The sequence below is a fragment of the Sorghum bicolor genome, chromosome 6, assembly GCF_000003195.3.
Source record: "Sorghum bicolor cultivar BTx623 chromosome 6, Sorghum_bicolor_NCBIv3, whole genome shotgun sequence".
Taxonomy (NCBI): Eukaryota; Viridiplantae; Streptophyta; class Magnoliopsida; order Poales; family Poaceae; genus Sorghum; species Sorghum bicolor.
Genome location: NC_012875.2, coordinates 48,577,274 through 48,605,259, shown reverse-complemented (window position 1 = coordinate 48,605,259; position 27,986 = coordinate 48,577,274). Strand labels below are relative to the sequence as shown.

The window sequence follows — 27,986 nt, the reverse complement described above, 5'->3', positions numbered from 1 at the left end:
GAGGCCGTGGTGGAATGTCGAGCGTCCACGACGGCGAGACCGGAGAGGATCTGGACGCCTGGCATGCCTGTACTATTAGTTCATCTGACACAATTTTGTCCTGAAAAGATTAGGAAATCACGCCAGCAGTTGCTGCTACGGTTCATCTCATCATATTCCATTCCACTCGTAATAATTACTAACCAATATACAGTACGGATCAGGAAACCAATATATATATATAGACGGAATGAAGGGTCGCTAGCTGGATCAGACGAAGCGGCCGAAGGTGGTGTTGATGAGGTGGTCGGCGACGAGGCGGCTGGCGCGCTCCGTGGGGTGCACGGCGTCCCAGAACACGTAGCGGTCGGCGTCCGGGCACGTCCCCGCCGCCGCCCACGCGCCGCACGCGTACCCCATCTCGTAGGTGCCCGTCCCGCAGCACCCGACGTCGGCGCGCGCGAAGCCGTGCCGCCCCGGGTCGCGCACCATGTCCTCGAAGAAGTCGTAGACCTCCGCCACCCGGATGTCGGCGCCCGGCAGCTCGCCGCCGAGCTCGCGCACCATGTCCGCGAGCGCCGCGTTGAAGGCGCGCGCCGCGGCGTTGTACTCGTCGGCGCAGCGGCCCAGCGCGCCTGCGCGGGCGCGCTCCAGCGGCAGGCAGCCCATGGGGGCGAGCCCCGTGAAGCCGACCTTGCGGGCGCCCAGGGCGTAGAGCTCCGCCAGGAAGCCCCGGGCGAGGGCCACGAGGTAGTCCGTGTACTCGGGCAGCGTGAACTCGAGGAACCGCGTCGTCGTCAGCGCGAAGTAGTTCTCGATGAAGTCGTTGGTGCCGATGCTCACGGCGTACACGGCGCCGGCCACCACGGCGTGCGCCTCGGCGGCGCCCAGGTGGTCAGCCAGCCGGGACTTGTACTCCCGGAACATGTCCACTTGCTTCCACAGGGGGATCACTCTCTGGATCATCACAAATTCACAAAACCATCTCACAGTGAGATTATGTATTATCACTTACGGATCGTAGGCTTTCAATAGCGGGGGAATCATTATATATCATAACTTTCAATTATTATATCTTATATCATTTCATCAATATTGTATGTCGATTTTCATAGACTAGAAATTATTAGGAGAATTAAACAAGTTAAAATAATCTTCTGTATCCTAATAATAACACCAGCCACTCATATTATGGAAAAATTATCCCAGAAGTACACTTATACTATTTTTTTATTACCAACACATGTTAATTGTTGGGAAATAGGTTCTTTATGTTTGGGTAAGTAACTCAGATCTTTGTCTTGGAAATAAAAGAGATTTAGAGTTACGATTCCCATTATCTTTGAATATCAAATATATTAGAAATATAAATATTTTCCAATAATATGAGAACTATGAAAAAGTAAACATAGGAAAAGTTCACAAAGATAAGACCCGATAATATGGCAACTAAGGATTGCGTAATCTGTAAAAGGTCATGGTAAAACATTTATTCTTATTATACCCAGCTATAAAAAAAAAGGCATAAACTTTTTATAGCTATTGTATCAAGTTTTGGACCTCAAGGTCATGTCTCTCTAACAAACAAATAAACAGATATAGTACGCATACCGATCAAGATGGAACAACAACTTAAGGAGACAACAAATGCTAACGAAGCCATTAACCTTAAATTAGGACAAGAGAGTGTATAATTAAAAACAAACAAGGACGATCTAAGCTAAGCTGAATAAAAACCAAAGGATATAAATTGGCACGACCCCTCATTGCATCATTCATGAGCGTTAGGCCCTGTTTGGCTTGTTACGCACCTTGCCGTAACTAACTTAATTACGGCCACGCAGGCGGACAATTTGTGGTCGCCGAAGAAGGCGCAGAAACTGATCTCTGAGCACCACAGCACGCCGTATATGTATATACGTCAAGAAGCAAACACTGGCTAAAAAAGTAGGTATCCGAATGCAAATTCAAAAATATATATCTTGTATTAGTATCGGATAATTTTTACATATTTAAATTCAAATTAAAATATGATAAATAGAAACAAATTTCCATCTAAAGAACCAAACAGCACGCAAGTTAGTTGGTCTTAGATATTCGAGTAAGAGAGTGCCAGAGTGCCGCCGACAATAGGAAAAAATGTGTATGCGAGTGATTGCCGTACTTGTGTTGCGTTAACACCGCTCACTGGTAGGTACTCGATGAATGAAGGATTTCGGAGTAGGACACGAGGATTCGCTTGCATGCCGGCGAATGTGCAGCGGGAATCCTGCAGAAAAGTGCTGCCGGCTTTATTTTGGTTCAGCAACATCTGTATCGCAGTAAATTCGAATTCCGTGGGCCAAAGGTAGTTGAAAAGTACTCCATTTATATCTCAAATTTTAATTAACAATATAAATAAAATCATAAATAGTTAAGATATGAAATAAGTATTATTAGATTTTTCATGAGATATTTATAATTTATTTATTTAGAGTCAAAACATTAATATATTTATCTTTATTAACTATATAATTGGTCAACCTATGAACACTTCAACTAAACTAAATTGTGTTCTTTTGGCATTGAGGTAGTAGCATGCATGTAGGGAAGTGATATGTGGAAAGTTTTCTCATGTGTTCATTCAAAAAAGAAAGTTTTCTCATGTGCTATGTACTTTTTTAACTATTAATTAAAAAATTATGGACGGTCAATGCAAGCCTATAAACTTCACATCCGCTTGGGTTTGGATCGAGAGGAGCAGCAAAAAGGTACCATTTCCGCCTGCAGCTGTAAAATGCAACTACTGGAGCGCGTCCCCGGCCAGCCTAGCCCTGGGAGACACCGTCCTCGTGTAGTCGTGTGCCAGCGATCCCTTTGGTCACATATGAGTGTGACACCTGCCAGCCCTACTGTACAACACGAGCGCAGCGAGAATCTGTTTGATTGTTGCCGTAGTTTGTTATGTCTAACTTTGTAAATTGGTTTTATACTTTTACCACGCGCCAAACACTCTTGACACTTTATGTGCATGATTTAGTATGCCATAATAGACGTGTCCTGTAGAGAATACTGTTCACCCAGTACTATATGTATACGTTACGTACTTTTCTTATAGTACCTGCCAGTAGAGCAGCTTTGAAAGACTCTTTGTATCCTTTCTAGTTATTAGAAATAAAGATTTATATGCTGGTTAACATAATTTATAGGCCCCTAGAGCAGCTCTAAAAGACTCTTTTGTATCTTTCCGTACCTGGGCCAGTCTCAATACATGTTTCATGGAAGTGTCATGCACATTAAATATGATGCCACATAAGCTAAATTGCTGACTTGGCGGGGTCATTAAATGAAGAAGTTTCATCAGATGAGAGAGAAGTTTCATCTCCATGAAACTCATGTGGCTCGGTTACCTAGTTTATAGTTTTGATAACTATGTCATGAAACGATGCATTGAGAGTGGCCTTAGTGACGAACATCTTCGCTATACTTCCTCGGGTAATAATTAACGTACTAAAATTATGGATGAATCAAAATAGTCAAAGCGCGCGGTTTATAATTTAGAACAGAGGAAGTATTTTTCACCATTCCAAATCTAGTTATGCTATAGTCAAACTTCTCTATACTTGATTAAGGTTGTAGAAACATATATATACTAATAATAACATTTACAAATTCAAATAGGAATGGGAAAAGAAAAGGGAACAAAAATGATAGTATTATTGTGTAGAAGATGTTGAACTACAGATGCATGCACTTACAAAGACACGTGAGGTGGCAACATCAAGCCCAGAGCCGGCGGAGGCGAAGCAGACACCGACGGCCATGTCCCGGATGCCGTAGTCCGGATCAAGGTAGGCCGGCACGAAGGCGCGGCCGAGCCCGAGCGCCTCCGAGTAGAAGTCGGTGGCCACGCGGCCGTTGCTGAACCGCCCCGTGGCGCGCCCCGGAGGGAACGGGAAGTCCCGCCCGTACGGCGGGAAGTTGCTCCGCACCGCCGTCGCGATCGCGTTGTTGTTGCCGGCGTCCACCGTGGAGTCGCCGAACACGATCAGCGCCGTCACGCGCGCCGCCGCCTGCACTGCTGGCACCGGCAGTGGCACCAGCAGCAGGTGCAGGTGCAGGAGCGCAGCGGGGAGGAAGTGGAGTCGACGACGACGACGACCATGCACTACGGCTGCTGCCGCAGCCGCAACCATGCTGCTGGTCGGCTCTGGTCCGATGATCCGATTCTTCTGGTAGTAGGCAGGGCAAGCAAGCCTGAACCTGAAGGATGGATGCCTTTTTGAACAGGAGGAGCAGCAGCAGGCAGCAGCCATGGCGTGAAAAGCGTCTGCATGTTATGGGGGCCACGCACGCAGTAGTAAAGCCAGAGGCGTGATTGCATGGGGTTCTGAGCGGTGGGTAGGTGTGAGTGAGTGTGACGCTGCACTTCCAGGCTTCGAGTACGGACGCAGATTCTTCAGTTCTAGGCTTTTCTTCAATTCAAGTCAAAGACGTAGGTTAGGGCGCGTTTGGAATTTGCTTTAGCAATGCTACAACCTCGCTAACTAAAGCCTATATTAGAATTGCAACCATTCTTGAGCAATGCAAGCCTGGCTAGCGTGTATTAGAATTGTTTTTGTTTGGTTGCCTGATTTAGATACACAAAAAAAACCTAAAACTTTACAAGATTCCCCATCACATCGAATCTTGCGGCACATGCATGGAACATTAAATATAGATAAAAAAGATAACTAATTACACAGTTTATCTGTAAATTACGAGACGAATCTTTTAAGCCTAGTTGCTCTATGATTGGATAATGTTTGTCAAATAAAAACGAAACTGCTACCGTATCAAAATCAAAAAAAAATAGATCTAAACAAGGCCTTAGCCATCGTGTGGTGGAGGAGCCGGATCGATCTTAGTGATGGGGAAGCCGAATCTCATGCAAAGCATGGTGGGTGGAGCTAAGGGAGATAGATGATGGACACCTAGGCCCAAATGAGGTCGTGAGGAAGTACGTCATTGCTGGCCACCCCCTTCTAGTTTCTTACCGGCTACGGTGAAGATACAATGGCATGTGTGAGGAGCACCAACAGGTGGGCCACATGCTTGGAAAACCTGGCTTTATAGAAACGCAAGGTACGAGCGTTTCCAGCAATGCAGTCTCAAATCTCTTTTTTGACTTCCACAAACCTAGCTTAGGGGTATACCCCGTCATCCAAACACACTAGAATTGTATTATGGTTATGGAAGTCTGTACAAAGGTGTCAGCCAAGCAAACTGATTAATATTGGAGGACCATCCAACGTGGATCCAAAGGTTAACAAAAGTTGTAAATAATCCTTCTCCAAGGCTCTAGTTTTTCTCAAAGCGGGAGTGTTTCAGAGAAGCGAAGAAGTGTGAACTTGTTTTCCCACCATTCCACCATAGCCTTTCGCGTTGCGCATTGAGTTTTTTTATGTTTATTAATCTTTTTTACATTTTATTTTCAAATAACCTCAGCTATTTTTATTTTAACCCTTTTAGCCATGTCAACATGCTTGGCATTATGAAGTCACACCATATGTGTTCGTATTGTAAGATGTGACACACTAGGCACAACAGAAGGTGAGGTAGGGTGGCCCTGCCAACCGTGCGATGGGGGCCGACGGTTGGGCAGGACAAGGGTGGAGGAGTCGCAGTGATGCTTATTGTGCTGGTAGGAGGTAGAGGCGCATCTGGCAGTGAGGAGCGACCGAAGATGAGGTAGGCCGAGGTAGGGGCTTCATGGGAGACGCCGTGGATAGCCCGTTGTTGGAGGTAGGAGACTGGTGACTGCAGTTAGAAGAACACCAAAGGTAGAGGAAAATTGTGCATGTCCGAGCGGACATCAGCCACTCAGGCCCACCTAGTCGTCCTCTAAATCCTTCCGGAGCGGACACTTGTAAGGTCCACGTATTGATGTCCTCTTCCCTCCCAATGAGGTCTAATGTAGAAGCAAAGAGAAGACAGATCTAACAATGAAAAGTTTCCATAGAGAACTAAATAACCTATTCAAATGACACTTCATGAATTGTTGATCGACAGAAAAGTCTAGGATCCGAAGAGGATCTGAGTTTCTAAACTAGACCTAAGTGAGAAGGATTTAAGCATTTTGTTTTCTAGTGTATTTTAGGAGTATATGTATTATTACTATCTATACTGAGGCAACTGATAGCAAACAATGTATTATCAACAGTTCTACATCGTCTCGTGTTGGAAAGCGAAATAAAAAACATAGTAATGACTTACATGTCTATTTCATTAGACAAAGAGCTAACAACTAAGGATGTGTTTTGATGAGCCGTGGGATATGGAAAAGTTGTTGCGAGTTATGAGTTGTGTGGACTGTGAGGCCCACATGTCAACTACCCTATACGTAATTCTCTATTTCCTTATTTGCATGTTTCTTCCCCTACAAGTAGAGACGCAAAAGAGAGGCTGGAGACCGGTCGTGGACAACTGGAGGGGAGCCACGAGCGGCCTCGGTGAGGCCTGTAGCCTCCACGAGTAGAGCTAGGTTGAACCCTAGCCTCTTGCCATAGCTAGAGAAAGAGGGCAGTGAGCATCCTCCTTTGGTAGCCATGAACGAGGGGAAGAGGGGAAGTCAAGGGCACTCACCACCGGCCATCGGCCTAGATCCATAGTGTCGGGCCGGGACGGATTAGAGGACATGGGCGTGGCAGGAGAAAACTAAGGATGGAGATGGTGCTCCAGATAGATACCCGCAGTTCTTCTCTAGTCTAATTTAATGAACTGTTTCTTTCCTTATTTTTTTATTTAGTTTATTAAGATACACTAGAGAAGAACCACGGTTATCCATTTAAAACATCATTCCCATCCTTAAAGAAAACTGATGGGAATGAGAAAAGAATCAAAGGGCTAAGTTTCATGACGAGTAGCACATGGGTAATTTCTGCAAAGTTTTTTGTTCCACAGCTGAGAGAAACATGTATGCACCTGCTGCGAGAATTAACTAGGGTGAAAACTGTTTTGCTTCAAAGCACCTATATTCTACCCGTTTGATTGGATTTTGGTCTTTTATAAGAGAAAAGGAGCTCCCAAAAGCCAAGGGACCCTAAAATTTGCCCTGCATGTAATTGTTTTATCTAGGATATTTTTTATCCTAATTAAACTATAGTAATATTGGTAATAGGTGAAATATAATAATCTTAATTGTAGATTATAACAATCTAGATTATTTAGATCTCTCGATCGATCATAGAGGTGAGTTATTTTTAGTTGAGTACGAATAATCTATAATCTAGGATGGACTGTTTTATCTAATTCCTATAATCCAATTGGGATCCATACAGACCTTTATTACCCTTCATGGCCTGCAAGAAATGCAGTTCTCACGTCAACATAATCTACCCATTGCTCTTCAAGCTAAACATGCAGGAAATGCAGTTCTCGTATCAACATAATCTACCCCGCAGCACTGCGTCAATTCTGAATCTCAGGCCACGCGTTTATATAAATACACTGAAAGTAACTACTGACAACTGAGCAAGCAGCATTAGCCATTCTCACCAAGTATACTGAGCAAACTCATCAGTAGCTACTAAAGTGAGATGGCCAAAATCTGAGTAAACTCGTCAGTACCGAATATATCAATTCTACCATAGCGGCCCTCGAACATACTAGACAACCACGACATGTCAAAGGCTTATGAAACATGGCAAGTTTGCGACACCATTTACAAGTGCCAAACAAGGTTCTCTCCCTTATTTATCCACAAATGAGACAGAACCCTGGCTTCAACAGAGACCAAAGAGCAGAGCATGAAAAGAACAATAAATGTTGTAAGTATGCAATAACACACAAATTACTCTGGTTTCTTTGGACATCCCTTCTACATTGTTTCTATTAGGCACAACATTTACACAAGGACACGCTACCCTTTCTAGGGAAAGCAAATCTCAGGGAGAAGACGAGCCTTGCCCCGGGGCTTGTCCTGGAGGTGCTGGGACCAGTAGGCCTGCGCTGCGAGGACACGGTCCAGGAGTTCTTGTGGAACTGGCTGACCTCTTCGCTGTTGCGGGGATATACTTGCAGTGTGAACCAGGGTCTTCCACTTGTCCTGGTTCATCAATCAAGTATTTCAAAGTGTGTTCAAACACCACAGATGCTAAACAGAGAAATGTAAGGTGGCTATGGCAGAACACTAGATCACCAACATAGCATTGAAATCAAACAGAATGACAAATTCTGTTTGATTTCAATCTGACGACTGGTTTTGTAGGTCTTTTAATTGCAACTCAAAATTAATAATACAAAAATGTGAGCTCATGTTTAAGAAAAAGTCACCTTAAGGTCGACATAGGTCCTGTGCTCTATATTGTCAAAGGCAAGCGTTTTAACAGCTCTCCACCTGAACAAAATAACATCAGGAGGAACACATGAGCCAACATTTTGTGATCTGAAATAAACACAACTGAAACAAATTCATTGGACACAGACCTTCCAGTCCCAAGCTGTTCAACCGCTCCCACCAGCGCCTCAACCTCACCAACAGTGAAGGGCCTCCTTATGCGCCTTTGCCCAATTTCAGATCGCTTGGACTTACAAAGGGGCACAATGGCTAGAGCACCTATGTCTGAAGGTGCAGGTGAAACGGGGATGATGGCTTGGGAGCTTGCTGATGTGTCTTGTGAAGCCATCTCAACAGGACACTGAACAGAGTAGAGATCAGAGAGAGAGCGGCTTCGATAAGGTGCTTTAGAATGCTGGTTGTCATCTCCAACATCAGCTTCAGGAAAAGGTTCTTCACACTTCATCCTGGAAATCATGGAATATTTAGGCCTTGTTTCGATGTCCATGTATGGATTCAGGTGGATACATGGGCATCCAAACAAGCCCTAAGAGAACTGTACTGTAAGTCACCTACCTAGCTAATGGCTCCACCATATCTGCAGTGAGGAAATCCATCTGTTCTGGTATAATGACTCCAGAGGGAGACTCTCGCTCACGTTCGCATTGCAACGTGAAGTCTATGTTATTTAGCTTTTTATCATGGCATATCCCAGCTTGACGAAGTGTCTTGTTGTCGTCTTGGATATCCTTTCCTTGAAGAAGAACACCAACGCGTAGACCACCTTCCATTATACTATTGACAACATCCATGACAGTTCTCTATAGACATAGACGAACTACAAACTGTTACTGGGAAACACTCATAAGAAGAAAATATTTATATGATCTGTATAGGGTACCAGTAAAACTATTGTGAAGACTCATTATTCCACATTGCAATAAACTGTTTGCTAATTCAAATGCAGAAATCTAACATGAGTACATGACAGTCAACTCAATCCAGCAATTGGAGCAAGTTATGTATTACTAAATTTTGTACCCACTGCAGAACTGTTAGACAGCCGTATATGGCTGGTCTGGCCGTCTGGGCCTGGGCCATGAGGCCAGCCCTTGTAGCTGCCCTGCATTGGATTTCTTGTCCAATAAGGGAGATTGAGTTGTATATGGTAGAGATACCAAGGTCAGTTCTGTTTCCATAAGCCGCCCCTATCGCTACCTGTATGTACATGTATCATGTAACCCCAAATCAATCTATAATCTTACGCTGCATACCTTCTGTCATGGTATCAGATTAGTATCGATCCTCACTTCCGCTGCATCAGCCGCGTCGATCCTGGCGTTGCCTTTCTCGTGCACTCTCTCGCACTGCGCCCGCACTGCCCATCCCGCGGCCCTCGCCTCCCTGCCGCTTTGCTCAGGTGTACAGTTGCGGACCCCGACCACCTCCAGCTATGTCTCCTGGACCTCCGGGGTCACCTTTTCAGCCATCTAGACAGATTCCTGCAGCATCACCTTCTATGCCTGCAGCACACCTTCCTGCTTGTGCCATCCCTATTTTGCCAGTTCAGAATCAGCACTCTATGACTATGACCACAGGTGCCAAGCACGGTTTTCGGGTCCTGGCTCTATACCATGCAGCACCATTATCTCCAGTACCCAGGACATACCGCGCTGTCCTTGCTGATCCTAATTGGAGAGCTGCAATGGAAGAGGAATTTTCTGTGTTAGTGCATAACACCACTTGGGATCTTGTTCTTTGACCATCCCAAGCCAATGTTGTCTCAGGCAAGTGGATATTCAAACATAAATTCAAGGCAGATGGCTCCCTTGAACGGTACAAAGCACGCTGGGTGCTTCGAGGCTTCACACAACGGCCCCGTGCTGATTTCTCTGAAACTTTCAGTCCCGTAGTCAAGCCAGTCACAGTTCGCACTGTCCTCTCCCTAGCTCGTCTCGGAACTGACCTATACTCCAACTGGGTGTCAAGAACGCTTTCCTCCATGGCAACCTGTCTGAGATGTTTATTCAGTGCAGCCTACAGCCTACTGGGTTTGAAGATTCAGTGCATCCCAGTTTTGTTTGTCGCCTGAACAGATCATTATACGGTGACGGCCTCAAGCAAGCTCCTCGTGCATGGTACAGTCGCTTCGCGGCTTTCCTTCTGTCATTGGGATTTGTGGAGACCAAGTTTGATACTTCATTGTTTGTATCGTCGAGGGACCGATGTTGTGTATCTGCTGCTATACCTGGATGATATTGTGCTCACTGCTTCCTCCTCGGTTTACTCCGGTGCACCATTCAGGCTTTGCAGCAGGAGTTTTCTATCAAGGATTTGGGCAAACTTCACCACTTCCTTGGCATGCATGTTCAGCGGTGTACTACTGGTCTTTTCCTTTCTCAGCCAGTACATCTTGGAGATTCTAGCTCGTGCCGACATGGAAGATTGCAAACCATGCAGTACACTGGTTGATACAAATCCTAAGGTTTCCGCTGCTGCTGGGTCCCCTGTTGAAAATGCTACAGATTTTCGAAGGCTTGTTGGTGCTCTTCAGTACCTCACCTTTACTCGGCCAGATATTTCTTATGCAGTTCAGCAGGTTTGCCTCCATATGCATGATCCACGAAGTCCACATCTTGCTGCCCTCAAGCGCATCCTGCGTTATCTTCAGGGCACACTTGACTTGGGTCTTCTTCTTCGCCCGACATCCCAGACGGATCCTGTGGCTTACTCAGATGTTGATTGGGCCGGTTGTCCGGATACTCACAAGTCTACCTCCGGCTGTGCGGTCTTCCTTGGCAGCGACTTAATCTCCTAGTCATCCAAGCACCAGAACACTGTATCTCAATCCAGTGCGGAAGCTGAGTACCATGCCGTGGCAAATGCTGTTGCCGAAGCCACCTGGCTGCACCAACTCCTTCAGGAGCTTCACAATCCTTTGCATCGTGCCACTTTGGTCTACTGTGATAACATTAGTGCAGTTTATATGTCCAGCAATCCAGTCCAACATCAGCGCATCAAGCATATTGAGATCGATCTCCAATTCGTCTGTGATCGTGTTGCTGTTGGTGATGTTCGAGTTCTGCATCTGCCCACATCCTTGCAGTATGCTGATATATTCACCAAAGGCTTGCCTTCTTCGGTTTTTCAGGAATTCAGACACAGCCTCAACATCCGCAGCACCGGTGTTTCGAATGCGGGGGTGTGTTAGACAGCCATATCCGTATATGGCGGGTCTTGGCCTGGGCCTTGAGGCCAGCCCTTGTAGCTGCCCTGTGTTGGATTTCTTGTCCAACAAGGATGTAGATTGAGTTGTATATGGTAGAGATACCGAGGTCGGTTCTGTTTCCATAAGCCACCCCTATCTCTACCTATATATGTACATGTATCATGTAACCCCAAATAAATCTATAATCTTACGCTGCATACCTTCTCTCAAGAACGAAAAGATAAATCCATCAAGTTAAGTGCGCTCTTGCAGCCTTGCAGATTTCTCAATGATACTGTATAGTAAATAAACAGCAGAAACACCAAAAAGATTGGGATGCCAAATGAATGCATGATTGCTTATCAATAACTTGTGTATGCCCATGTAGTGTTTACCTTCAGTGATCCAATAGTTGCATTTTCTGGGACCTTAATGAACAATTCTGGGATGTTGAATGATTTGATTCTTAGCTTAACTGAAAAGAGGAAAACAAAAATGATAAGCAATGATTCAACAGCAACGAACATAACACTACAGTATCCAAGAATACCGTGGTAGTTCTCAGATTCACACGATTTATTTTGACCTCCAGTAGCAAACGATGTCCTGCTAGCTGAAACGGCAAGCAACATTTTCTTTTAGTAAGAGAATTAAAACAAGGACTAAGGCCATCAATGGCATGTGGAAGATTGGGTTTGACTGACTCAGTGCGATATAACAACTTTGTGTCTGCATAATCCTAAAAAACTAAGGACATCAAATAACCAGGTAATGTGATTTGACAGTACAAAATACCTTCAGTTAGCATCTCTTTAGCAAAAGATGTTGTATGATGTGCTAGCTTTTTCTTCTTGAAAATCGTCCTTTGCACCTTTTGACGTGTGGTGGATATCTTTTTCCCACATAAGTTTAGCTTGCTACCTAGTTGATTAATACAATCGGAAGCCCTTGATTAGTCCAACTCCTGGATTGGCTAGTAACCATGAAAGTAGAGAGAAGCAAATGGAAACATGGTTGTCTTTATGGCAGCTATGGATCATTTAGTAGTGTAGATAAAATAAACATTAACACTGTGGGATTGGCATACCTTTGTTTGACAACCCTCCATAGATCTTTTTTGACGGAATCCCTCCACAAATCTTATTACGTGCTGCCTTCCTTACCTTCGAGGCAAGCAATTTCCTTATCCTATGGTTACCTAGATATTGTGGTTTGCAACCCTTATTTTCTATGGTGCTTGGATGCGTGCACCCAGAAGAATTTTCATCATCATCTCTATCTGCAGCATACTGCACTTCACCCTGATACAAGGAAGAGGTTTGATGTTCCTTGTCATGGCTGCTCAGAGGAACACATGAGCTACTGTCAGAACTAACCAAAGCCGGTGGTTTGCCATTCACATCCACGGAGTCAAATATATCGTAAGCCACAGCATGCCCATCTGCTTGTCTTCTGATCACTTTAGGTTCAGCTTTCTGCACTTGTTCAGGCTCTACTGAACTGGAGGGTCCTGGATGGTGTATTCCATGAGATCCACACTCAGGAATTTTTGCTAACATATCTGATTTCATTGTTAGTGACTCTAATATTGATTCAGCTTCATTTCTTGTCGACGAGTTTTCTGCCAAGCAGTTGTTAGCTTGCCTAGGAAAGGCACTGACACTCCCAGAACCCACATCTTTCTCCATAGCCACATCTTTTAGAGGCAGAATTTCGTCGAAGTGTTCTTCCTTAAATGATTTCCTTTTTTTAGCTTTTGCTGCATTGGTATTAGGAACATTCGATGAATTGTCCTGATCTGCTAATAAGTTTCCTGCTACAGTTGCGAGCAAATCAAATGCACACATATCATTCTCATCTTTGTTTCTTCTGGTAGAGCGTTTTCCCTGCATTACAATTGATTGTTAATATGGATTCAATGGGCAAATTGTGGTTAAAGAAAAACACCTAATCAAAAGAACATGTACCCGAGCTGAGTTTGGAACACGTGGCATAGTTGGAATTCGACGGCCACGGGATCTATAAACCAATCTCTTGCGCACCATCATATGTTGATTTCAGTATATCAGCACCTACAGGGGCGGATCCAGTAAAGGGACATGGGTGTACACCTGCACACCCAACAATTTTGCAAAAACTTCGAAGTTAGGAGGATTGTCAAATTGCTAAATAGCTTTAGGTTAGGGTTTTGGTGCTCAGCTTCGCACAGCATAAGGGAAGGGAAGGGAAGGAAAGGGAAGGGGTGGAAGTACCTGGTGGGTGCTCGTCGCCGGCGAAGAAACCAAGGAAAGCCTCAGCACCTGGCCTAGCGCGGCGGTGGCCCAACAGTCTTCTGGGAGCGAGAGGGTAGCGAGAGAGAGACAGGAGGAGGGGAGGAGGAGGAGGGAAGCGGACGGAAGGGGAAGCAAGACGGCGGAAAAAGAAAACGGACGGGGATTTGTGTTTTTTTATTTTTTCTCTCCCATTTAATATTTTATTTATTCTTGTTGATTTCATATGCCTATTCTCTTCATTGACACTATTGGCTAATAAAATATTTGTTTTAAATAACATAGCAGAAAATTCATATCTATTCTCTCTATCAGTGGCTAGTAAATACTCCCTCCGTCCCAAATTATAAGTCATTCCAAGAATCTTGGAGAGTTAAAGTTTTTTAAGTTTGACCAAATTTATATAGCAAAATAATAACATTTTTAGTACCAACCAAGTATCATTATATTCTTTGTTAGTTATATTTTCTTAGTGTACCTATTTTATGACATAAATCTTTATATTTCTCTCTATATTTTTTGTCAAACTTGAAAATGCTTTGACTCTCCAATATTCTTGGAATGACTTATAATTTGGAACGGAGGGAGTATAAAGTATATTGTAAACAAGTAAATGAAACTTTTTTATATTTTATTAAGGTTAAATATTTTTCTATTAAAGCTAAAAGCCATTTTCACGAGAACATATATCAATTTCACAAACCAATAAGTGATAATAATATTTTTCTAAAATAAAAATAATTTTCTCTTTATAACAATTTCTCAAGTGAATATTAATTTTTTTTGTGTTGTTAAACATGAAACAATAGTTGCCATAAATTAGGAACACTGTTATCATCAATAATAAATGGTATGAATTCATTAAAAAATTCATGCTCTAACAAGAGACACTTCAATATCTCATGAACAATTTGAGTCTTTCTAGCACTCTCTTTTGATTCTATAATTTATCGAGAATTTTTATATTGTAATAGGGTTAAAGATTAGGTTGCAAAATACTTTCCTGTGTTAGAATTGTCGCACTTTGTCAACTTTATTGGACAAATTTGGCTAAGTGTGTGTTTATTATCCGCAAAGCACAAAGACAGTAGAGGCACATAGTGGTGTTAAGTCCATAGAAAAGCTCCAACCAAAAACAAAAGGTATACAAACTAAAAAGATATACATCGTTATGAGGCAAAAAGCAAAATAAGGACTAACATGACAGGATAGGAATAGGAATATTGTACAAATAATGATATTGTACAATTAATAAACTAGGAATGTTGCCACTCTTACATGACACTAGTTGTCTTTTACGGATAGTGTTTTTCTATAGGTAGAACAGTTTTTACTTGCTCTTTTATAATAAAATATATTTTCGGGTTAGAAACAACTTCTAGAGTAGAAAACGCAATATTTTATTAAGAGGAAAAAAATATTATCATAATATAGAAAAATGTTAAGGGTGTGACACATTTGTCTTCCTAACTAGGAGAGTACCCCGCGCGTTGCTGCGGAGATTCCACATAATTTAAAAAGAAATTAGACTATTTATATTTTAGTTATATGGATAAGACTTTCTTAAATTAATTTTGGTGAATGATTTGGCTGGCCAACTAAATGCATGTTAGTGGATGAAGAGATATAACTATCATAATTATATGTGCTAGTTGGCTATAATTGCAATTGCAAGTTCTAGTGGATTGTTGATGTGGATAGCTTGCATGTTGAGAGAATTCTCTAGTGGGGTTTAGCTTTAGTCCTTGTTTAGTTCCCACCAAAATCCAAAAAGTTTTCAAGATTCCCCGTCACATCGAATCTTGTGGCACATGCATGAAGCACTAAATATAGACGAAAATAAAAACTAATTACACAGTTTGTATGTAAATCACGAGACGAATCTTTTGATCCTAGTTAGTCCATAATTTGACAATATTTATCACAAACTAACGAAAGTGCTACAGTAGTGAAATCCAAAAAAATCGCATCTAAACAATGCCTTATAAGAGTATAAGTATCTTATACTCTTATAAAGCTAAACCCCACTAGGTGAATTCTCTCTTCATGTAAGGTGTCCACGTCATTCCCCACTAAGTGACCCACTAAATGTTCTATCTATTCATGCAAGGTGTCCACATCATTGCCCACTAAGTCCATGTCATCACATACTAATTACAAAAAATGACCATGTCATCTATATCATGTGAAATACTTTAAATCTTTAATCTATTAACATACAAGTCATATACATACACTATTTGTTTCATCACCAATTTCTCTATAATGTAACCAAATAATAGTTTTTCTTCTTTTAGCTTAGCAATTTTTTACTAGATCTAATACAATAAAATACATGCAAGTCAAATTCATATATATGTATACATATATAATATACTTAATACCATATAGTAATGCTATGTATATAATAATTTACTTTAAGAAAATCCCGCAGCAACACGCGGGGAATTCACCTAGTTCTATGGAATAGAAAACTTACACATGAGAAACCTTTAAAATATATTGGAGTAATTATCCTACTTTAGACACTATAATACTCTATGTCTAGATATTTTGCATGAGAAATATCTAGCAAAACAATATTCTACATGGAACACCACATCTTGAGATTTTGTGTAATGAGAAATATATGAGAATAGATAAATATGAGAGATATTCTAACATATAGAAAAGTGTATAAAGATTACCACCATAGAGCTATAAATACATATACAGACTTAGGACATTATTGACAGTAATTAACTCCAATTATAAAGTGTCAACTAATGCCTAAGAACCAATTAAAATGAACCAAAGCGTCTTTTGATTTGATTTAAACCTAATTAGTTCCATGAGTTTTAGTGTTATCACTTGTTTTGCAGATAATAGATATTCTATAATAAAAGCATCTCAAATGATGAATTAGAGCACATCATTACGAAGCACTTGTCGAGACGATCGAAATAGATATATCATTCACTATAATTAAGGTCCCGACGAGAGAGTCCATATTGGATACACTTTGGAATGCTCTAGAAGACACCAAAACCATCACCAAGCGATAGTTTAGGGACTAATCTAACTAATTCTACAGCTTTAGTGATTTGTGAGTTTTCAGGGATAAAAATGTAATAATCCGAGGAAGAGTAGAAGCCAAAGAATCGAACCAAATCACGTTGGAATTCCGTAAGAATTGACGGGAAGGTTCTAGAGGACACCAGAAAACACACGGGAACGAAACGGGAGCTCGATGGTAGATAGGTGGGGTTGGCCGACCCCACCAGCTAGGTCGGCCGGCCTACCCTTAGGTCTCCTCGCGCCATGCTTCTTCAGGACTCTTCCACCACCCCCAACTACAAAGACTCTCTAAAACTAGAATTAGACCACGCTAGATCTCTCTCTCAACCTTCTAGAGTCTCACCCTTGATTGTGCTAAGGGATTAAGCTAAGATCAAAATCCCTCCATCCGTTCTTTGGGTTCGATATTAAAATTGGGTCATCCTGGTGAAGTGCTACATCAGTATCTTATTTGTGCGCCTGCGAATCTATAACTCTTATAAAGCTAAACCCCACTAGATGAATTCTCTCTTCATACAAGATGTCTACATCATTCCCACTAAGTGACCCACTAAATATTTTATCTCTTCATGCAATATGTCCACATCATTCTTCACTAAGTCCATGTCATTCCATATTAATTATAAAAAATAACCATATATCATGTGAAATACTTTAAATCTTTAATATATTCATATACAAGTCATGTACATACATTATTTGTTTCATCACCAATTAATTCCTCTATAATGTAACCAAATATTAGTTTTGTTTTATTAGCTTAGCAATTATTACTAGATCTAATACAATAAAATACATGCAAGTCAAATTCATATGTGTACATACATAATAGACTAAATACCGCATAGTAGTGCTATGTATATAATGATTTATTTTTAAGAAAAATCCCGCAGCAACGCACGGAGAATTCACCTAGTAATTATAGATCTTAGTGTGCATTAATAAATACCAATAGACGTGTTTAGATCTAATTTTTTATTTTGATACTTTAGCAATTTTGTTTGTATTTGGTAAACAATATCAAATCATAAACTAACTAGGCTCAAAAAATTTGTCTCGTAAATTACAGGTAAATTGTGCAATTAGTTATTTTTTGTCTATATATAGTGTTCCATACGTGTGCCGCAAGATTTAATGTGATGAAGAATCTTAAAAAAATGGATTTTGAGGTGAATTAAACAAGACCTAAGGGGGTGTTTGGTTCGAGTTGTTAAAGTTTAACATGTACAATGTCCAGTCATGGACCAATCAGACTCAAAAGATTTGTCTTGCAAATTACTCTTTACTCTTTAGCCATGTTTTTAGTTTCGTAATCTATATTTAGTACTGATAAGCTCAAGCGAACAGGCTGTTCAAGATTCTCCATCATATGAAATTTTGTGGCACATGTACAGAAAATAACTAGTTATATAGTCACTTATAATTAATGAGACAAATCTTTTAAGCATAATTAATCTATAATTAAATAAAAATTGTCAAATACAAATGAAAATATTACATTGTCTAAATAAAAAAATCTAAAGCCTATGGTTACCGTGCTGCGACACTCACCAAGCAGGTACGGGTCATCTAGGCCTCTTCATCCTTGAATGAAGGTACACCCGAGAGACCCATCGGGGTTGATTAAAGACTGCTCCACTCTGCTCGCACGAGAGAATTCGGAGCATTGGTGGCCTCTCCGCGCGGCGACACGCGCCTCTATACATTTTGCAAAAACGCCCACTGTTTTTTCGGTAATCAACCCGCAATCCTTGGACATTTTGTAAAGAGCCCCCACACTCAAAAACCGGCAAACCCTAATCCCCTCATTCCTCTGGCTGCTCCCACACGCAGATGCGGCTCGCCACGCTGCCCACGCACGCGTCCTGGCTCGTCGTCGTGGTCCTCCCCCTCCACCACGGACCCATGGGGCGCGGCTCCCGTGGGCAACGGCTCGCCGGGCGGGCCGCGGATCCATGGCGTGGAGGTGCCATTAGCTCAGTTAGTTCACCCTATCCTTTCCTTTCTTCTCCTAGCCGCCGCCGCCGCCCCTTGCTGCTCGCCGCATGCTTATCCTGGCGCGACCTGCGCTCGAGCTCAAGAGCTGCGCCAAATCAATTGAACATAGGTCGGGCAGAGGTTGCGGATCTACGCTGACCCACTAGCATCGCCGGCTTGTCGCAGCGCTGACACCGTCGCCCGCACATACGCCGCAGCTCGTTAAAGACATACACCCTTGGGGCGACGCAACACGCCGGTATCAAAGTTGGTGCGGTGGATCCACGTACTCCCCTCCTCTGAACCCTCCATCCGCTTCCCCTTCCCCTCCTGCTTTACATCCCTCGTTATATTTGAATGCTTGAATCTGTTACTATGTTGCTAGATCTGCGATGAGAATTGAGGACTGAGGAAAGGGTGCTGAAGGAACTTGAGTACACCCGAGAGACCCATTATATTTAAAGGCCTGTTTAGTTACCAAATATTTCTCATTTTTTTAAAAAATTCCTCGTCATATTAAATTTTTGGACGTATATATAGATGTAACATCCCAAAAATTCACATTAAAAAATCACTCGCATTAAAAATTATTTTCAAAATATATTTCAAAAACTATAAAATAATTTGAGCTCTATAGTATCTCCATCTAATCCATCCATATTTTTCGCGCACAAATAACAGCGAGTACCAGTAAGCTTACATGCAAGAAAACATAGCAGTGCACCTACACGAATATATATCTCATGCCTACATGCAAGGACACGGTGATTAGACACCGTCCATTTGTATGCACCTGCATGCAAGGACACGGTGATTAGGCACCGTCCATTTGCATGCATCGTGCATGCAAATTAGGCACCGACCATGCGCTACAGTAGCATTTTTACTGGCACGCAGCTGAGCGCTTTGACCTATAAAAAGCCAGCCTCGGGTGCTCACTCTCACCACCCGAGAAGCACGTTCACTCACTCGCTCACTCACTCTCACTTCGCGTATACCGTATACGGCCATACGCACAAGCCGAGCTCGACTGTCGTCGCAAGACGAGGTGAGCAGCTCATGAGCATCTCTTTGCTCTTCTCTGTCTTTCTGTAGTATTTTCCTATATTTTTCCTTGTATTTGTCTGTACCGATTCACTGCCAAGAACTCCACGAATAGAACCATGACATACAGAAGAGCTCTAATGACCCCTGCTAATTTCTCTCTAACCATGCATGCGTGGGCCATAAGTATTAACTCCAAATAGTACATGCATGCATGCAACATGCACTACCAGCCAAAATTCATCTCGTGAAGCATGTATTTGTTAATCACCGTTAGCCTTTTTCGCATGATTAAATTTCGGCCATTTTACAAATACCACATGCTAACTCTGATTTCAATAATTCTTTTTCCTAAAATTCATCTAAAATCATGATCTACCTCCCATATTAATTTTATGATTTTTGGAGCTCATTTGAATTTACATGATTATTTATCTGTGTCGTTCGTCGCGTATTTTAGTTGACGGAGTGAACGAGCCGGAAAACGAGAACGTTGGAGACAAGTACCGCGAGTTTGACGCCGAGGACCCGGACTGTCAGCAAGAGTTTGCTGAGGACGCCGACGGAGGCAAGTCCAACCGATCCCCTTTGATGCATATTGATCCTATTTTTAAACACAACCCGCAGAAGCCGATTTAAATATTGCATGTACGATATATGTACGAAGTATTTTCGCTGTTTAGTTAAAACCTGTTGAATAACCATCCTTGAATTGATATTACCCGGCAATTGTCTTGTTCGAACCTAGGAACAAATAATATGCCATGACAGAAATATTATTATTTAGTATGCTTAGGATTTGTTACTCATCCTGGATACTCATCGCTATATTTTTTTAAATATAATGATTTTAAAAGTAAAAGGTGTGAGTGGTGAAAATAAATTGTGGGTATTGTGAAAAGGGTAATGAACAAGTTATAGATGTGATCACTATAGAGATGGGGCGGATGGGATCCCTGTTGAGGGATGCCTTGGTGTTGTGGCTTATACCTTGCGGGGTTAAGCGTGAAGATATCCGCCTTGTCTCGATTAAGGACTGAGTTGATGATTCATCTTGCCTAACTCATTTATCGTACAACCACTCGCCTGGCATGGGAAAGGCTTAGTCTAAATCCCTCTAGTTAGTATGGCAATCACCTGGAGGCAGGTGTGCAACGGGACACTAAGTGATGTATGTGAAATTGTGGAAATATATGAAAAGAGCTTTGTGAATTATTGTGGTATCATGAGATGTGGCCTTAGTGTTCCCGTGGTGAGCGCCATTACTTAGCTATGGAGGGTAATGACTTTGATGGATCTGTGCTTGCACGACGGTGTAAGTTATGGTATCCTACTTGTAGGAAAAGTGTACAAACTCTGCAGAGTGTAAATCTATCTGGATAGCCGTGTCCGCGGTCTCGGACGGGTTTGGTTTCAACAACTAGATGGGTTGGGATGAGTGAAAACATGAGAGTGAGTGCGATTTTGGAAATAAATGGTTGACTGCCATTGTGTTGTGGGAATAAGGGTTCAACAACACTTAAAATTGTGATCAAACCCCTATTTTCAGAAATACTATCACATATGGAAAAAGAGGTCTTTTACAACAGTATTTGTGAACTGAAACCTTGCATGTGTAAAAAGATAGTTTTATGCAAATAAAACTAAGCCTCATCCTTGATTTATCCTTATGCATATATATTGTTATCCCCTTCCGTAGGGTAAGGTTGGATTTGCTGAGTACTTTGTACTCACCCTTGTTTTATTAAACAGAGGAAGATCCGGACTTCGATCCCGAAGTGGCGTTCGAGTAAGGTCGTGTCTGCACCTAACTAAACCTGTGGCATTGGGACTCGTCAGATGTTCGATTGTGATATCGTTTGTTTCTGGGTCCTTTGGACCTATGTTGTATTTTGGTGTCTTATTATTATAGCGTGCCTTCCTTGTCCACGCTTACCGAGACTACTGCGCATCACATTTGAGTTCCTGGTTTACCAGGAGGTAAAAAATAATTAATTTGTAATTTGCGAGACAAAACTTTTGAGTCTGATTAGTCCATAATTGATCAATAATTGACAAATACAAACAAAAAGTGTCACAGTAGCCAAACCTAAAATTTTTCACCAACTAAACCGTTCCAAAATTTTCAAGATTTTTCGTCACATCAAATCTAACGGCATATGTATAGAGCATTAAATATAGATAAAAAATAACTAATTGCATAGTTTGCCTGTAATTTACTAGATAAATCTTTTGAGTCTAATTAGTCTATGGTTAGACAATAATTATCAAATACAAATGAAAATACTACAGCAGCCAAACCCAAAATTCTTCCCAAACTAAACATGGCCTCAGGTATTCTAGTTATCAAAGAAAAAAAGTTAGGTATTCTAATTAAGGCTTGTTTGGATCCATAGAGATAATAGTTAGTTGCTAATAATTATCTTCTTCGATTTATACAGATCTAGCTAATAGTTTAACTAATTGTTATAAGCTATGGACTATTAACTAGATAGCCTGTTTAGCAGCTCATGGATCCAAACAGGATTTTAAAGCTAGTGATCCGATTTAGCTGACCCTGGGATTGAATTATTGAACCCTACCTAAAACTCTCCTCTCTCAAACTGGAATCGTATATCGCTTGCCGCTCACAATAGATTGGAATTGAGCCGTTTCTCTTAATTAAAAATATTAATATTGAACAAAAGACATCGATGTAGCTATCCCACTCTACGGTCTACACGGAGACTGTAGTAGAAGAATAAACGAGAGAATAATCTAACCTACCGAGCAAGCTCATGGTTTTCTTGAGACAATGCGCACTATGATCCATCTCCTCCTCGTCAAGTTCAGGTGAAGTGGCTTCATCCCCCGACGTGTCTTCTAACTCAGTTGCTTCTGCTTCCACGCGCTGGGTATCGTCGCCGGCCGGCAAGAAGAACCACACGGGGCTCGACACGCCTCCGGTCGTCGCCGCTGGCCACCTGACGGAGGCTCCGGTTGCCAAGCTGTAGACCACAGCCTCGTAGTCTCCTCCCCCGCGCGGGCCGTCCCAGTAGTAAACGCTGTTGCCGCTCACACCCTCGGCGCGCACCACCGCTGCTTCGTTCATGCCGACGAACAGCGCGTTACCTCTCAGATCCTTGGCCTCGACCACGCTCCAGCACGGGCCGCTCGGCCAGTTCCCCGGATCGAACCTGAGAACGAAGACGTCGCCCTCAAAGATGTGGATCCACCGCCGGACTCCTCCTGACGGCGGCGCGGCGACGGACGCGTTGCCAGCGCCGGCGGGCCGCCTCCATACCTGGTAGAGCACGCCGTCGCAGAGCACCAGGTTCTTGGCGTCCGTGAACTTGGAGATAGTGTCGTACGGTGAAGGGAAGACGACGGCGCCGACGGGCAGCTTCGGCAGCGGTCCCACCTCCATCGGTGGCACCCGGCGGCGGCAGGAGCGGTGGCGGCGGTTCAGGTGGAGCACGTGCACCTGGCCGTCCTTCGCCAGGCAGTAGACCTTGCCGTCGCCGTCGCTGTACGCCACGTCGACTAGGACGACGTCCCTGTCCATGAGCGGGCCCGTGTCCTCGATGTGCGACCAGCCGTCGGACGCCCTCTGCACGGCGACCCTGTTGTGCCGGCACAGGCTCACCGCCGTGAAGTCGAGCGGCGTCGGGTTCGGCGAGAAGACGATCTTGGGCGCCACCTCGTGCGCGGGCTCGTAAAGCTCCGGGTCCAGCGGGATCTCCTCGCCCGTGAACGGGTTGAACAGCAGCGGCCCCGCGGGCGCCTCGGCGTCGCCCGCGACGAGGGCGAGCCACCCGTCGCGCGAGGCGCCGACGCAGCGGCAGCGCGCGGCCGCGGACCCGATCCGGCCGGTCGGCCGGTGCAGCTGGTCGCCGTGCGGGAGCCTGGCCCAGCGCCGCGCGTGGTGGGAGCAGGCCGCGAGCGACACGGGGTGGCCCGCGGCGTCGTCGGCGGGGAGCACGGCGAGGGGCCGCGAGAGCGGCGGCGGGAGCGCGGAGCGCCACGCGACGCAGACGGCGCGGCAGGAGGCGTACCCCCTGAGCGCGCAGCATGCGGCGATGCTGGAGACGAGGCCGGCGTCGAGGTCCGCCCACGGCCGGAAGGGAGCTGAGGCGGCTGCCATGTTGACGCCGCCGCTCATCGGAGTTTAGCGTAGAGAAGAGTTGTTCCAGGAGACGTCGTTCGCATCCAAGGTAACGTGCGTGCATATATACAGCACACGTGTGCACGTACTACGTAGAGCTGACGGGTCTCGGTGGTGCTCTGTATCAACTCGTTCGTGTACTACTAGAGCTGTCCAGCGTATGGACATTCGTACACTTCTTGTGTATTAAAACATACCTGATAGAACTCATATTCGTGTGATCATGTCAGCGTGCGCAACTCTTACTATAGCTTTATTAGGGCCTTGTTTAGTTTCCAAAAAAGTTTACAAATTTTTTCAGATTTTCCGTCACATCGAATCTTCCGTCATATGTATAAGACATTAAATATAGATAAAAAAAATTAACTAATTATATAATTTATCTGTAATTTGTGAGACGAATCTTTTAAATCTAATTAGTCAATGATCGGATAATATTTGTTAAATACAAATAAAAATATTAAAGTACTTATTTTACAAATTTTTTTGAACTAAACAAGGCCACGTATCTCTCCTGGACTTCGGAACCTGTGTGATGCTAGGTTTTGTGATTCTGGAAAATTTTCGTTTTTTTAAAAAAAAAACAAAAGAAAATTCTGGCAAATTTTCCGAGATGGCAAACGGGCTCACCCTGATCGGCTAGCCCGACTCATCCTATTCTCGGTGCAGTGCCCCACGTTCTCGCCACCGCCAGTTTTTCCAAGCGAACAGGTGATCTGCAACCGAACCAGCACTTTTTTCCTTTCAAAAACAAGAGTCGCATTTTCTTTTCTTTTTAATGTTTCCAAAATTCTGGCAAATTTTCTGAGGGCTTTTTTAGATGCGAAAAGATTTTAGATTTCACTACTGTAGCACTTTCATTTGTTTGTGGTAAATATTGTCTAATTATGGACGTCTCGTGATTTTTACAGATAAACTGTGCAGTTAGTTTTTATTTTCGTCTATATTTAGTACTTCATGTATGTGTCAAAAAGTTCGATGTGACGGGAAATCTTGAAAACTTTTTGATTTTCGGTATGAACTAAACAAGGCCTGAGATGGCGTAATGTTGGGCTCAAACACCCTGACCGGCTAGCCCGAATCGTCCAATTCTATGTATAGATATCCATCAGGCCGGCCCGGTTCGGCATGGCACGGGCCTAGGCCAGACACGACCCGATGAGGGGCAGGCCAGCATGGCACGTCGTGTCCCCCAGATCGTGCCCAACTAGACCTCGTGCCTAACTAGCAATCTAGGTAGGATCTTTTTGGCCGATTCTCGGGCTGGCCTGGCCTAAAAAGCACGGTCCGCGACATGGATTGGACCAGCGCGCAGCCTGAAAACAGGAGGCGTGGAGGCGCCACAGTGGGGGAAGTGGAGGACAGCAATACGAGATCTAGAAGAGGCGTTGAGGAGCCACTCGAGCTGGATCCAGAGGAGGAGGCTCACTGCGTAGTGGAGGACTACGTCGAGGCCCTCGAGCCTAGAGGACACTTGCACCTTGAGCTGGATCTAGGGCTAGCCATCGCACTCGACGCCGCCGTATTAGAAGCTGCTACGTGCAATGTGGCTACATGCCTGCGTGAGGGCTGACGGAGTGAGCGAGGTGTGGAGCGAGGGCGAGGCACGAGGCCACGAGCGGAGCCGTTGGGGGAAAGAGAAGGCGCGACTCGCATGCGAGCGAAGGAGACAACTGAGGAAGTGCGGCAGGGTGAGAAGGGGTGATAGGGAAATGAAGTTAGGGTTTGGTTTAGGAAGGAGTGTGGTGTGATGTTACCAAGCTGCTTCAATTGTAGGAGTTTTCCTAGGACGTAAGGATCTTGGCCTTTTAGTAACCTAGGACTTGGGCGTAGGGTCGCGGTTAGATTGACCCTAAAATCTTGGGGCGTGTTGTGTCAGCCCGCGGGGTTAGGGGTCGACCCAAGCACAACCTATTGTACGGGTTGGGCTAGCCCGAGACCGCGTGTCACCGGGCCATAGCGTCCTCGTATTGGGCTAAAATTGTGGGCTTCGTGTCGTGCCGTCGTATCTGAGACCACATGGACATTTCCCATGTTTCCACCACTGTCACGCTACGGCTTGGCCCACCCTCACCAATTTTTTAGGTGATTTGCAATGAAAAAAACTATAAGCCTATGAAAGGTTACTCTCTTTTTTTTCAAAAAATAATTGCAGATTTCGTACTTCAAAAAGTCAATTAACTTTAAATTTGTCGACGAAAGCTGGTCGGCAGTCTACCTTGGGGTATACCCACGGTAGTAGTTTATCGGTAGACGGTGCGCAAGCTACGAACTCGATGGTGACGCAAGACACAGACAAGATTTTTATCCAGGTTCGGCCGCCGTGTGGGCGTAATACCTACGTCCTGCGCCTGATTGTATTGGATTGAGAGAATAATCATGTCCTAGGGGGTCCCTTGCCCCTCCTTATATAGTCTAGAGGGCAGGATTACAGATCTGGAAACTAATCCTGGTCGGTTACAATTGACACAGATAGTTCGATATCAATTCCTATTCTAACCGACTAGAATCCTGCTTGATCTCCACGTCTTGTTTCCTTGCGCGAAACTCCAAACAGTTGGATCAAGCCTCAGACTTGTCTCGTAATGGGCCAAGCCTCCTGGCCCAAGTCTAGCCGTAAGGGTATAGGGGTTTATACCCCCACAGCTAGTCGCCGAGCACCGTGTACTGTGATGTAACACGCCGTCTTGAGTTTCTTCGATCAGCAAGGCTTGACATCTTCGATTAGCATGGAAGTCGCTTAAACAGTTGCAACGGTATTTTGTCCAACTCAAAAGATAGTTGATCAACATTGATATCGAAGAAACAGGTTGTTCGAAGAATGCATGGTGCTCTTGAGAAAAAAATATTTCTTTTCTTGATGAAGTGTGCCCACTTTACTTTTTTTAAAAAGTACAATCTTTCAAAAAGCAAGCATATTCACCGCAAGGTGAAGTGTGCCCACTTAGTCCCCGAGTCTGGTAGTAGGTGACATAGGCACGTGATGCCAGGGTCAAAAAAGTCTTCATAGAAATTCTAAAACTGAGATGCGTCGCCAGATGCATCGTACCGATGTAGTCCCCGAGCTTGCTGGAAGGCGAAGTATGAGCCTTGTAGCAAGGTCTGAAAAATTGAATTTACCAGTCCCCGAGCATATAACGCTATGTGGTCAGTATAATCCTCAAACTCTCAAACTAGTAAACTGAATGTCATTTCACAGTCCTCCACCAATTCTGCTTGTTCTTTTTGGAAAGAACATCTTGACACATTAATGCGTGATGTGACGAGGCATCCTGACGTATTGTCAGACGGCCGCGTGAAAAGGTGCGCCGAGTAACTGTGCAGCCGCTCTTTGCGTGGTTCAAGAAAAGGAAACCATCAAATGTACAGAAAAGCCGCCATATTAACTGCTGGTAATTATTGAAAACCGAAACGCCGCATCCGCCGCAGGGCCCGCCCACTTCCTAAAAATGCAGAAGTAGAAGAGGTGGAACCGTTGCCTATAAAGTCCCCACACCACGCCTGTAACTTTTACCCTGCCTTTGCCTTCAAGCCTTCTGTTCTTGCCATTCCTACCCTCTGCAACTTCCATCCTTGTTCGTTCAGCTTGCATTCGCTTCCGCAGCACCAATGGCAAAGAGTGACTCGAAGAAAAGAGCTGAGCTGATGGCGAAAGAGTGGAAAAAGTCCCGGAGCAGCACGAGGTCGCTCAACGACCTCGTCGGGATGGGACTGTTGCACAACCAGGAGCTCGGCGGATGGAGGGCGCCAGAACGGGAAAGCTACCCCGACCCCCGTGCCGGTGAGATCATGGTTTTTGAAGATTGTTTCAAAAGGGGTTTTGGGATTCCTATCCACCCTTTCCTCCAGGGTCTTCTTCTTTACTACGAGATCGGGATCTGCAATCTGCACCCGAACTCGATTCTTCTTATCTCCACCTTTATTCATCTGTGCGAGGCCTATGTTGGAATAGAGCCGCACTTCGACCTTTTTCGCTACCTTTTTTGTCTGAGGAAGAAAGGAGCAGTTGGA

At 43.9% G+C, this 27,986-nt stretch overlaps 2 protein-coding genes across 3 annotated transcripts; both read right to left on the bottom strand.

Annotated features, from left to right (window-relative positions):
• Positions 230-4,296, bottom strand: LOC8073577 (GDSL esterase/lipase At4g26790). Of its 2 annotated transcripts, XM_021462836.1 has the most exons (3): positions 3,717-4,296; positions 2,144-2,248; positions 230-936 (listed from the first exon to the last, which is right to left on the bottom strand). In XM_021462836.1, the coding sequence occupies exons 1-3, from the start codon at positions 4,272-4,274 to the stop codon at positions 250-252; spliced, it is 1,350 nt and encodes a 449-aa protein (XP_021318511.1). In that variant the 5' UTR covers positions 4,275-4,296; the 3' UTR covers positions 230-249. The 2 variants fall into 2 exon arrangements, with proteins under 2 accessions (XP_021318511.1, XP_002446658.1); XM_002446613.2 differs by lacking the exon at positions 2,144-2,248.
• LOC8073576 (telomere-binding protein 1) lies at positions 7,621-13,903 on the bottom strand. Its single transcript, XM_002446612.2, has 10 exons — positions 13,736-13,903; positions 13,451-13,594; positions 12,571-13,369; positions 12,279-12,404; positions 12,034-12,096; positions 11,879-11,958; positions 8,852-9,096; positions 8,425-8,742; positions 8,272-8,335; positions 7,621-8,044 (listed from the first exon to the last, which is right to left on the bottom strand). Exons 2-10 carry the CDS (start codon positions 13,529-13,531, stop codon positions 7,868-7,870), a joined length of 1,953 nt encoding a protein of 650 aa, XP_002446657.1. The 5' UTR covers positions 13,532-13,594; positions 13,736-13,903; the 3' UTR covers positions 7,621-7,867.

Excerpts from the sequence above, each read along its gene's own strand:
- LOC8073576 (XM_002446612.2), bottom strand. The coding sequence starts at position 13,531 with ATGATGGTGCGCAAGAGATTGGTTTATAGATCCCGTGGCCGTCGAATT. Across the intron at positions 13,370-13,450 it reads GTGTTCCAAACTCAGCTCGG|GGAAAACGCTCTACCAGAAG; the intron begins GTACATGTTCTT and ends ATTGTAATGCAG. Across the intron at positions 8,743-8,851 it reads ATGGTGGAGCCATTAGCTAG|GATGAAGTGTGAAGAACCTT; the intron begins GTAGGTGACTTA and ends CATGATTTCCAG.
- LOC8073577 (XM_021462836.1), bottom strand. The coding sequence starts at position 4,274 with ATGGCTGCTGCCTGCTGCTGCTCCTCCTGTTCAAAAAGGCATCCATCC. Across the intron at positions 2,249-3,716 it reads TTGCCACCTCACGTGTCTTT|GATTCCCGCTGCACATTCGC; the intron begins GTAAGTGCATGC and ends ACTTTTCTGCAG. Across the intron at positions 937-2,143 it reads GCGGTGTTAACGCAACACAA|AGAGTGATCCCCCTGTGGAA; the intron begins GTACGGCAATCA and ends GTGATGATCCAG.